The sequence below is a fragment of the Ranitomeya imitator genome, chromosome 5 (genome assembly GCF_032444005.1).
Source record: "Ranitomeya imitator isolate aRanImi1 chromosome 5, aRanImi1.pri, whole genome shotgun sequence".
Classification (NCBI taxonomy): Eukaryota; Metazoa; Chordata; class Amphibia; order Anura; family Dendrobatidae; genus Ranitomeya; species Ranitomeya imitator.
The window spans coordinates 367,344,033-367,357,091 of NC_091286.1; the positions used below are offsets into that span (position 1 = coordinate 367,344,033).

Sequence of the window (13,059 nt, forward strand, 5' to 3'; positions counted from 1 at the left end):
CCCTGCTTTCTTCCTCTCTTGATGTAAGATTTCTTACTGTGAAAGCATAGAGTTTTCTCTACAGTCAATCCACCAAGCAAGGTCAGTGGGGATTTTGTACATTTATATTTGCAACTAGTTAGTTACTGATTTTTCACTTATTGATGATGCTTAGTTTTATACTTTACTTTCCAAACATGCTCCAATGCCCAGTCATCAGTGGTGGTCCTAGGTCCTTATGACTCCAAGTACGACTTGGGCTTTGATAAAGTAGAGATCTTTCTGTGTTGGTACATGACCTGTGCTTTTTATGAAGGAGCGAGCGGCTATCAACAACTAAGTGTACGCCCTTCTATGTCTATAAACTAGCCATGATAGACAAATGAGCTGGATTAATTGACATAAAAAATCAGCCAGCACCCTTCATACATAGTACTGGTCATGTGCTGACACATGAAGCTATTTCCTTACGTCAAACCCAACAGTACAGTGGAGCTGCCAGAACTCATGGCCAGCAATAACAAAGGGACGTAAGATTTGTATGACGAATATGGCACTATAGGTGATGGTGCCCATCCCATAGCTGTACTCCGTGCCAAGTTCCTTAGAAGTGCCAAGTCTTAGTAGGTGACATATCTTTGTTCTCATGGAGAAGCCCTTTAAGATCTCTTTATGGCTGTTTTCAGTTCTATAATAAATGTCAGGTGATGCATAATGATTTTCTTATGATTTCAGATTATGAAATGAGCTGTGGAGCATTTTCATAGTCTAAACTATCTGCAAATATATAGAGCGTTAGACTGATGTGAATGTTGGCAATCTTTTTAAGGAGCTTCAGAATATGTATAAGCCAAAGGACATGTAAAAAAAATAAAAGCTTAAAACCACTTATGAAAGGTTGTTGATGTCACACTGGAGATGCCTTTCAACTCTTCTTAATATATAGGCTATAATGTGTTAGCATAAAAGAGTACACGCTGTATATCATTTTACCGGCACAGTAATATAGGCAATCCGTCTGTGGACGGCATCAGGCATTGAAACATAAGCTTAAAATGTCTGATCTCGTTTCTATTTGACACCTCCACACACATCTTAAAAGTGTCAATACATCATCAGAATCCCATTTTCATTTATCAGGCGGCAAGAATTGAGTATTTGTTGCCAAGCTATTTACAAAGTGTGAGGATAGAGAGGATCAGAATATATTTCCTTTTCAACATGATTCTTAATTTGGATTTTAACCTCTGCTATATTTATTGTGTGAAAGGAGAATCTAATTTTTCATATTTATATTCTATCACTGCTTTCATGGCTGCTTTGCATAATTGCATAAATGGCATATGATTCATAATTCCAGATCTCCAGGGAAGAGTCATGCCGTGCAAGCTATTGTGTATTGGAAATACAGAACACTTTTAATAGTAGGGCATAAAAAAATGCTGTACAATTTCTTCCTGCTTTATAGGAACTGTATAAAGGACTGAACCCGTTCAATTTATTAAATGTTACCATTCACATTTAGGTGATTCTGGTGAAAGAGGAGAGAGAGGTCTACCAGGCAGAGGTCCAAAAGGAATGCCAGGAATACCGGGACTTACAGGTATGGACTGATCATTTGTTAGCTGTTATAACGTACATAGCTGATACATAATGATGGAATTGTGAATATTAAACTTAAACGGAGGCATCTAAGACAAGTCATGCAGATTGGATAACATATGGAGAGAACATATGAAAAAGGACAGAGTGTTAGCACCCAGGAGATGAGCAGCAGAATGCTAAGCAAAGCTATTGCCTATGTAAAGATGTAGATTTAAAGTAAATTTATTAGTATTTATCTTGTGATTAGCATATGCCATTTACATCAGGATTGAAGGTAGTCGTAGGAACTGTTCATTCTGGCCACAGTTGTGGAAATGGATGAGCTCTATGTTCCATAGTGGTTAGAAATTCGCCCCAATTAATGGAATTTGACATTCCCCAAGGATACATTCCTGATGGAATTCAGATGTTTTACAGGGAATATATGCACATAATGTTAAATGAAACTGACATGACTGAAGTTGTCCATTCCGATCGTTTGTAAGCTTAGGATGTGGATTTTACTTTTTGTCTGTGAAATATGTGAAATCTAGTTATTGTATCTGTCCTTAATGTCCCAAAATTCAAATGTAGATATTGTCCACCTGTTTAGAGCAATTTCACCTTGGTCGGACGGGTCCATCACAGTATCAGATGCTTTGACACATTAATGGGCATCAAAGGACTACCAGATATCCATAAGCTCATTTTGTGTTGATTTTGGAGCTAATCACTTGTTACTAGAGTCTCTTTCTTATGGACACATTTACAAATAGCCTGTCTTCAGTGTATTAGGACAACTGAGGACTGTATTTTGGGATACAACTAAGAACTAATATTGATCTCACAGGGACAGACTTACCATATATACTCGAGTATAAGCCGACCCGAGTATAAGCCAACCCCCCTAACTTTGCCACAAAGAAGGGAAAACTTAATGACTCGAGTATAAGCCTAGGGTGGAACATGCAGCAGCTACCAGTAAATTTCAAAAATAAAAATAGATACCAATAAAAGTAAAATTAATTGAGTTATTAGTAGGTTCATTGTTTTTGAATATCTATATTGAATCAGGAGCCCCATATAATGCTCCATACAGTTCATGATGGGCCCCATAAGATGCTCCATACAAAATACACCCCATATAATGCTCCATAAAATTTATGATGGGCCCCATAAGATGCTCCATATTAAAATATGCCCCATATAATGCTGTACAAAGATTAATAATGGCCCCATGCGATGCTCCAAAGACACATTTGCCCTATACAGTACTGCATAAAATAAAAGCTGCACAAATGTTGATTATGGACCCATAAGATGCTCCATAGAGATATTTGCCCCATATAATGCTGCACAAATGTTGATTACGGCCCCATAAGATGCTCCATAGAGATATTTATTTGCCCCATATAATGCTGCACAAATGCTGATTATGACCCCATAAGATGCTCCATAGAGATATTTGCCCCGTATAATGCTGCACAAATGCTGATTATGGCCCCATAAGATGCTTGATAGAGATATTGACCCCATATAATGCTGCACAAATGGTGATTATGGCCTCATAAGATGCTCCATAGAGATATTTGCCCCATAAAATGCTGCACAAATGCTGATTATGACCCCATAAGATGCTCTATAGAGATATTTACCCCATATAATGCTGCACAAATGGTGGTTATGGCCCCATAAGATGCTCCATAGAGATATTTACCCCATATAATGCTGCACAAATGGTGACTATGGCCTCATAAGATTCTCCATAGAGATATTTGCCCCATATGCTGTTGCTGCGATTAAAAAAAAAATGACATACCTCTCGTCGCTCAGGCCTCCAGCCGGGCTCCGTCTTCAGCGTCCTCTGCACTGACGTTGAGGCAGAGGGCGTGCACTAACCACATCATCGCGCCCTCTGACCTGAGCGTCACTGCAGAGGATGAGGAAGATGGAGCCCGTCGGTGGAACGAGGGCAGGTGAATATCGCGCAATGCTGCTCACCCTCCCCATTTACTCACCTGCTCCCGGCGCGGTCCCTGGCAGCTTCCCTGATGGTCTTCTCCGGGCGCTGACAGCTTCTTCCAGCGTTGGGTGGTCACTGGTACCGCTCATTACAGTAATGAATATGCGGCTCAACCGCTATCGGAGTGGAGTCACGTCTATATTCATTACTGTAATGAGCAGTACCATGTTACCGCTCAATGCTGGAGGAAGCTGTCAGCGCCCGGAGACCATTGGAGATGCAGGGACTGCGCCAGGACCAATTGAGTATGTCACAGCCACCGCTCCGCAACCCCCGCCGACCCTCCTGGGACAATGACTCGAGTATAAGCCGAGAGGGGCACTTTCAGCCTAAAAGAAATGGGCTGAAAATCTCGGCTTATACTTGAGTATATACAGTAAGTCTTTTCTTACTGTCATGTAAATTAATCCTAAGCCTACATTCCCACAATGAGCTTTTGGTGCGTTATTGTGAGAAAAGAAAGACATCCTATATAAACAGAGATCACCAAAAAATAATAAATAACACAATTTTTATTGGAACATACAGCAAAAAAAGATTAAAAACAGTTAAAAGATCAATTGATGACGTAAATGACAATAGGCTTAACCCTGCCTTGTAAGCAACCATGTAAATAAACATTCTACAAACATTTTACTGTACATATTACCTGTTATGAAAGGCAATTCAGTACTATAATGGACATAGCGGTCAGAGCACATACAGTGATCTGACAATAACCCAAAATCATAGAACGAGCTCTGAGACGTGGGAACTCTGCAGACCGCAATCCCTAATCCTCTCCAAACAACACTAGAGGCAGCCGTGGATTGCGCCTAACTCTGCCTATGCAACTCGGCACAGCCTGAGAAACTAACTAGCCTGAAGATAGAAAATAAGCCTACCTTGCCTCAGAGAAATACCCCAAAGGAAAAGGCAGCCCCCCACATATAATGACTGTGAGTTAAGATGAAAAGACAAACGTAGAGATGAAATAGATTCAGCAAAGTGAGGCCCGACTTTCTTAACAGATCGAGGATAGAAAAGGTAACTTTGCGGTCTACACAAAACCCTAAAGAACACCACGCAAAGGGGGCAAAAAGACCCTCCGTACCGAACTAACGGCACGGAGGTACACCCTTTGCGTCCCAGAGCTTCCAGCAAAAAATTAGACAAGCTGGACAGAAAAAATAGCAAACAAATAGCAAAGAAGAACTTAGCTATGCAGAGCAGCAGGCCACAGGAATGATCCAGGGAAAAGCAAGTCCAACACTGGAACATTGACAGGAAGCCAGGATCAAAGCATTAGGTGGAGTTAGGTAGAGAAGCACCTAACGACCTCACCAGATCACCTGAGGGAGGAAACTCAGAAGCCGCAGTACCACTTCCCTCCACCAACAGAAGCTCACAGAGAGAATCAGCCGAAGTACCACTTGTGACCACAGGAGGGAGCTCTGCCACAGAATTCACAACAGTACCCCCCCTTGAGGAGGGGTCACCGAACCCTCACCAGAGCCCCCAGGCCGACCAGGATGAGCCACATGAAAGGCACGAACAAGATCGGGAGCATGGACATCAGAGGCAAAAACCCAGGAATTATCTTCCTGAGCATAACCCTTCCATTTAACCAGATACTGGAGTTTCCGTCTAGAAACACGAGAATCCAAAATCTTCTCCACAATATACTCCAATTCCCCCTCCACCAAAACTGGGGCAGGAGGATCAACAGATGGAACCATAGGTGCCACGTATCTCCGCAACAATGACCTATGGAATACGTTATGTATGGAAAAAGAATCTGGAAGGGTCAGACGAAAAGACACAGGATTAAGAACCTCAGAAATCCTATATGGACCAATGAAATGAGGTTTAAACTTAGGAGAGGAAACCTTCATAGGAATATGACGAGAAGATAACCAAACCAGATCCCCAACACGAAGTCGGGGACCCACACGGCGTCTGCGATTAGCGAAACGTTGAGCCTTCTCCTGGGACAAGGTCAAATTGTCCACTACATGAGTCCAAATCTGCTGCAACCTGTCCACCACAGTATCCACACCAGGACAGTCCGAAGACTCAACCTGCCCTGAAGAGAAACGAGCATGGAACCCAGAATTGCAGAAAAATGGCGAAACCAAGGTAGCCGAGCTGGCCCGATTATTAAGGGCGAACTCAGCCAAAGGCAAAAAGGACACCCAGTCATCCTGATCGGCAGAAACAAAGCATCTCAGATATGTTTCCAAGGTCTGATTGGTTCGTTCGGTCTGGCCATTAGTCTGAGGATGGAAAGCCGAGGAAAAAGACAAGTCAATGCCCATCCTACCACAAAAGGCTCGCCAAAACCTTGAAACAAACTGGGAACCTCTGTCAGAAACGATATTCTCTGGAATGCCATGTAAACGAACCACATGCTGGAAGAACAATGGCACCAAATCAGAGGAGGAAGGCAATTTAGACAAGGGTACCAGATGGACCATCTTAGAAAAGCGATCACAGACCACCCAAATGACTGACATCTTTTGAGAAACGGGAAGATCAGAAATAAAATCCATAGAGATATGTGTCCAAGGCCTCTTCGGAACCGGCAAGGGCAAAAGCAACCCACTGGCACGAGAACAGCAGGGCTTAGCCCGAGCACAAATCCCACAGGACTGCACAAAAACACGCACATCCCGCGACAGAGATGGCCACCAAAAGGATCTAGCCACCAACTCTCTGGTACCAAAGATTCCAGGATGACCAGCCAACACCGAACAATGAACCTCAGAGATAACTTTATTGGTCCACCTATCAGGGACAAACAGTCTCTCCGCTGGACAACGATCAGGTTTATTAGCCTGAAATTTTTGCAGCACCTGCCGCAAATCAGGGGAGATGGCAGACACAATTACTCCTTCCTTGAGGATACCCGCCGGCTCAGACAAACCCGGAGAGTCGGGCACAAAACTCCTAGACAGAGCATCCGCCTTCACATTTTTAGAGCCCGGAAGGTACGAAATCACAAAGTCAAAACCGGCAAAAAACAGCGACCAACAAGCCTGTCTAGGATTCAACCGCTTAGCAGACTCAAGATAAGTCAAGTTCTTATGATCAGTCAATACCACCACGCGATGCTTAGCTCCTTCAAGCCAATGACGCCACTTTTCGAATGCCCACTTCATGGCCAGCAACTCTCGGTTGCCCACATCATAATTTCGCTCAGCAGGCGAAAACTTCCTGGAAAAAAAAGCGCATGGTTTCATCACTGAGCAATCAGAACCTCTCTGCGACAAAACAGCCCCTGCTCCAATCTCAGAAGCATCAACCTCGACCTGGAACGGAAGAGAAACATCTGGTTGACACAACACAGGGGCAGAAGAAAAACGACGCTTCAAGTCTTGAAAAGCTTCCACAGCAGCAGAAGACCAATTGACCAAATCAGCACCCTTCTTGGTCAAATCGGTCAATGGTTTGGCAATACTAGAAAAATTGCAGATGAAGTGACGATAAAAATTAGCAAAGCCCAGGAACTTTTGCAGACTTTTCAGAGATGTCGGCTGAGTCCAATCATGGATGGCTTGGACCTTAACAGGATCCATCTCGATAGTAGAAGGGGAAAAGATGAACCCCAAAAATGAAACCTTCTGCACACCAAAGAGACACTTTGATCCCTTCACAAACAAAGAATTAGCACGCAGGACCTGAAAAACTGTTCTGACCTGCTTCACATGAGACTCCCAATCATCCGAGAAGATCAAAATGTCATCCAAGTACACAATCAGGAATTTATCCAGGTACTCTCGGAAGATGTCATGCATAAAGGACTGAAACACTGATGGAGCATTGGCAAGTCCGAATGGCATCACTAGATACTCAAAATGACCCTCGGGCGTATTAAATGCAGTTTTCCATTCATCTCCTCGCCTGATTCGCACCAGATTATACGCACCACGAAGATCTATCTTGGTGAACCAACTAGCCCCCTTAATCCGAGCAAACAAATCAGATAACAATGGCAAGGGGTACTGAAATTTAACCGTGATCTTATTTAGAAGGCGGTAATCTATACAAGGTCTCAGCGAACCATCCTTCTTGGCTACAAAACAAAACCCTGCTCCTAATGGTGACGATGACGGGCGAATATGCCCCTTCTCCAGGGATTCCTTCACATAACTGCGCATAGCGGCGTGCTCAGGCACGGATAAATTAAACAGTCGACCTTTTGGGAATTTACTACCAGGAATCAAATTGATAGCACAATCACAATCCCTATGCGGAGGTAGGGCATCGGACTTGGGCTCATCAAATACATCCCGGTAATCAGACAAGAACTCTGGAACCTCAGAAGGGGTGGATGACGAAATTGACAGAAATGGAACATCACCATGTACCCCCTGACAACCCCAGCTGGACACCGACATGGATTTCCAATCTAATACTGGATTATGGGCTTGTAGCCATGGCAACCCCAACACGACCACATCATGCAGATTATGCAACACCAGAAAGCGAATAACCTCCTGATGTGCAGGAGCCATGCACATGGTCAGCTGGGTCCAGTATTGAGGCTTATTCTTGGCCAAAGGCGTGGCATCAATTCCTCTCAATGGAATAGGACACTGCAAGGGCTCTAAGAGAAACCCACAACGCTTAGCATACTCCAAGTCCATCAAATTCAGGGCAGCGCCTGAATCCACAAATGCCATGACAGAATACGATGACAAAGAGCAGATCAAGGTAACGGACAGAAGAAATTTTGACTGTACCGTACCAATGGTGGCAGACCTAGCGAACCGCTTAGTGCGCTTAGGACAATCAGAGATAGCATGAGTGGAATCACCACAGTAGAAACACAGCCCATTCAGACGTCTGTGTTCTTGCCGTTCAACTCTGGTCAAAGTCCTATCGCACTGCATAGGCTCAGGTTTAAGCTCAGGTAATACCGCCAAATGGTGCACAGATTTACGCTCACGCAAGCGTCGACCGATCTGAATGGCCAAAGACATAGACTCATTCAAACCAGCAGGCATAGGAAATCCCACCATGACATCCTTAAGGGCTTCAGAGAGACCCTTTCTGAACATAGCTGCCAGCGCAGATTCATTCCATTGAGTGAGCACGGACCACTTTCTAAATTTCTGACAATATACCTCTATCTCATCCTGACCCTGACAAAGAGCTAGCAAATTTTTCTCTGCCTGATCCACTGAATTAGGTTCATCGTACAGCAATCCGAGCGCCAGGAAAAATGCATCGATATTACTCAATGCAGATTTTTGTTAAAAGATATTTTACAAAGTTTGTTACTTTTACGAGTACTATTGATTTGTGAAAAAATAAAGTGGCTCTTTCACACCTTCAAGACATTTGACGTAACTGTATTCCTACAAAATGACGGACAGTTGCCTCATGACTATCAGTTTGGCACATAAGCTGTGCTCGCACGATTGCCGCCACAGCTAGGCTTAAGTGATATCTGAGCTTCGGCTATTTAACCCCCTAAATTCCATGATCATTAGGGATCCCAGCATTTAGAATGCCAGGAGACGGCTCCCTCTCCCACCCGATCGGCATCTACATAATCTGTGAAGCATCTGTCGGTTCAAGGTGCTTACCACACTCTTAAATATATTCCTAAAGGGATGATGAACTTTTTGAATGTGGTTTTGAGAACTTTCAGGGGTGCAGTTTTTCAAACGGTGTCACTTTTTGGTATATTTATGTCTCATAGACCATTCAAAGTCACATCAAATGTGATGTGGTCCCTAAAACAAATGGCTTTGCAAATTTTGTTGGAAAAATGAAAAATTGCTGATAAACCTTTAACTCTAACTTCCTAACAAAAGAAAAGTAATGTTCAAAAAATGATGTGATGTGAAGTAGACATGTGGGGGATCTTATTTTTTAATTATTTTGTGTGGTTTATCTATCTGGTTTAAGGGAATAAAAATTCAAAGTTTGAAAATTGCGTTTTTTTTCACGTTTTTTTTTCAAAATTTTCAATATTGGCATAAAAAAAGCAAATCATATCAACCTAAATTTACTACTAACATAAAGTACAATGTGTCACAATAAAACAGTCTCAGAATCATTGGGATATGTTGACGCGTTCAAGAGTTATTACCCAATAAAATGACACTGGTCAAAATTGAAAAATTTGGCCTTGTCAGATAGGTGAAAACAGTCTTGGAGGTGATGGGTGTAAGTTTCCTTTCCACCTTAAAAACAGCTATGGTTAGATACTCATGGTTCAGCAGCAAATATTTCACTGTTACCTTGGAGGTGGATCAAGTAATTTTGGTTTATCGTTTGTTTTTAGGGCGTTAACAGGAATAATTGTTATCATGTTGGCATTGATTTAGGGCAGCACGGTGGCGCAGTGGTTAGCACTACAGCCTTGCAGCGCTGGGGTCCTGGGTTCTAATCCCACCCAGGACAACATCTGCAAAGAGTTTGTATGTTCTCTCCGTGTTTGCGTGGGTTTCCTCCGGGCACTCCGGTTTCCTCCCACATGCCAAAGACATACTGATAGGAATTCTAGATTGTGAGCCCAATCGGGGACAGTGATGATAATGTGTGCAAACTGTAAAGCGCTGCGGAATATGTTAGCGCTATATAAAAATAAAGATTATTATTATTATTATTATTATTATTATTGATGATATCTGAAGATTACTATGCAATAAAATGTGAACAAGCATATGCTCTATAAAACTTAAGGATAGATCATGTTCTTCTGATGGCCCCAAGGAACATCATCATAATCTGTGAACATTTTGAAATGGATAAAAAAGACAACCTCAGATAATGTCACTGCAGGTCCTAGTTAACCCCTGTTACCCTTGCCTCAAGGGTGAAATCTTCATAACTACACTAGAAAATATCTAAAACATTGCGCACACCCCACGATATCGTAGCTGTGGCTGCCCTCTACAGCGAGACCTTGATGTCATGAGTTTACATGTGATACACTTAAATATGCCTAAAACCTGTATTTAATTTTATTACAGATAGCTGGAAATAAAGTGAAGACTTCACTGCAGGGTTTTAAAATGCATAACAAATGAGATCCTGTAATTATTTCGGACCTAAGCTTGCCAGATCTGGCTAGTGTATGTAATAACATTAACATTAGCTAGATTTTGTAGTATAATAAGTATTCGTGAAATATAGCAAATTTAAAGTAAGAGGGAGCGCACAGCTTGATATTGAATTATAATGCCATTCATCACAGAATACCATTTGCACAATATTTTTTCAGTCCTTCTAATGATTTCTGTACCAAGAAAAAATAGTTTGATTTTAAATAAGTCTTTTTAATTCTTAAGGTGAACCAGGAAAGCCAAGCTACGGGCGGGAAGGTCGTGATGGAGAGAGAGGTCCACCTGGCTCCGGTGGGCAACCTGGAATTCCAGGACCACCAGGTCCGCCTGGCCATGCGGGATACTGTGATCCATCCTCTTGCAGCCTTCAGGCCATTGCTGCTCCCCAGTCTGCTAAAGATTCCAACATGAAAGGACCTTGAACAGCTTAAATGCCATGTTACTGTCTGCAATTACATCCCACATCAAAGAATGGATTGAACGGGAGAGATGATAAACAAGGCTCTTTTTTTGATTCTGAACAGCAGACATTAACAAACTGTGACATTTATAATTTAAAAGAAATTACTACCGAATTTGGATAAGAAAAAGAAAGATGGTGCTTAAAATACTCAGTGAAGACTTCCGTTAAGATCTCTGAAAAATCCAAAATATGTCATTCTAATAAATGTTTAATTTGCCACTTCCAGGGTGTGCAGGGGTCTCCATGGATGACGAAACTTTGTATGTACCTCAAGTGTTAATCACCTTCATAGTTATTACCTATAGCCCAACTGACTTCATAAAGGTGTAAAACAGTGACGTAAGTTAGAAATACGACGCCAACTACAAAATATGCAACATAAATGCAGGTGCAATGTAAGACCCTACGCCAAAGACCCCAAATAAAATGATAGCCAGGAAATTACACTCTAATCTATGGTGAATCCATTAGGTGCTTTTTATATTGGATCACTGTGTATCCATGGAGGAAAATGGTATAGGAGGAGAACCAAAGTGACACACTGAGTGCACAACATGTGCTGTAAATCTCTGTAAATGTGCTATGGCTGACTTCAATGACCAGCGTGCCTTCAGCATTGTAATTAAATAGATGTTTCTTCTTGATTTTATATGTTTTTTTTCCAGCATTTTGGGTTTATAATCTAACTCCACCTCTCTGTGACATCAGCTCCTCAATGTGATGAAAGCAACAGCAGATTTTAATATCAAGAAATAAAATTGTTTTATAACGGAGAATATTTATTTTCATGTGGCATCTCTGAAAAAGAAAAAGGAAGAATAAATACTGTTTCGTAACCTTGTGCATTTTTTCAATGTATGCTTTAATTAAGTTAACTGAGGAAATTGAACTGGACCCCCCGAGGAGACATCTGGCTTTCAGTTTCAAACATTCATTCTGCAAATGGGATAATTCAAAGTTTAGTTGTATGCTTAATTTATCAAACGCTATATAGAAACGACAGGGGGTTATATATCAAAGTAATGGAATTAACTTTAATTAATGTTAGGAGACCTATTATGAACATATGGCAGATTGCTTTGTGTCAGTTGTCTCTTATATTGCGGGTGGCTGCAAAGATCAATAGTGCATGTCAAGAATAATCGAAGTTTGGAAAAATTCTACTTTTAGGCATTTATTTAAATTTGAGCATGGAGAAATGCAAACATTCTGACATCTTGATGTCACGACTAGTGATGAGTGAGTATGCTCGTTACTCGAGCTTCCCTGAGCATGCTGGGGTGTCCTCCAAGTATTTGGATATGCTCGGAGATTTAGTTTGATTCACCGCAGCTGCATGATTTGCGACTGCTAGACAGCCTGAATACATGTGGGAATTGCCTGTTTGCTAGGGAATCCCTGTGGATCGCTCCCCAAGGGCCGTGGGGTACTCGGTACCGGGTCCTTTGGTCCACAGGGGGATGTCATGGTGGCTGACCCGGTCCGTGGCCCTGGAACGTCCATGTTAAAGGGAAAGGTCTTTAAAGGGATAAAGTCTATGTTCGTGATGCCACCTGTGGTATTCGCCACCTGTGTGGCTTTAGGGGCTCCGCTTGGGTGATGTTATGGCAGCTGGATGGTATACCTTCCCACAGGTGAAGTATGTCCCCAGGGCCTCCCGGTGTGTAGATGATAGTATGGTGAATGGTGCAGTGAAGTACGAGGACACAAGGTTGCAGTCTCTTTACCTTTACTGAAGACTTCAGCATCCACAGTCCAGGGCACCAGATCACAGGGCAGGCAGAGTCCGGCTGGCTTGGAGGCAAGTCGAGAGTCCCCTTGTCCAGGTGGAAATCAGTAGCCTTCCCTTGCGCTGCGGTGGTGTAGTTCCTTACTGCCTATGGCTTCACATAAGGGTCTCACAGATGCGATGTTTCGCTCTCTCTGTCCCCCGTATAGGATAGGAAAAA

At 42.4% G+C, this 13,059-nt stretch overlaps 1 protein-coding gene across 1 annotated transcript in view; it reads left to right on the plus strand.

Annotated features, from left to right (window-relative positions):
• Positions 1-11,946, plus strand: part of COL9A1 (collagen type IX alpha 1 chain) — a 214,945-nt gene extending 202,999 nt beyond the window's left edge. The window contains exons 37-38 of the mRNA XM_069726644.1: positions 1,505-1,582; positions 10,873-11,946. Of these exons, the coding sequence (XP_069582745.1) occupies positions 1,505-1,582; positions 10,873-11,069 (275 nt within the window). The 3' untranslated portion in view covers positions 11,070-11,946. The remainder of the gene's footprint in view (positions 1-1,504; positions 1,583-10,872) is intronic.
• Positions 11,947-13,059: the final 1,113 nt, after the last annotated feature.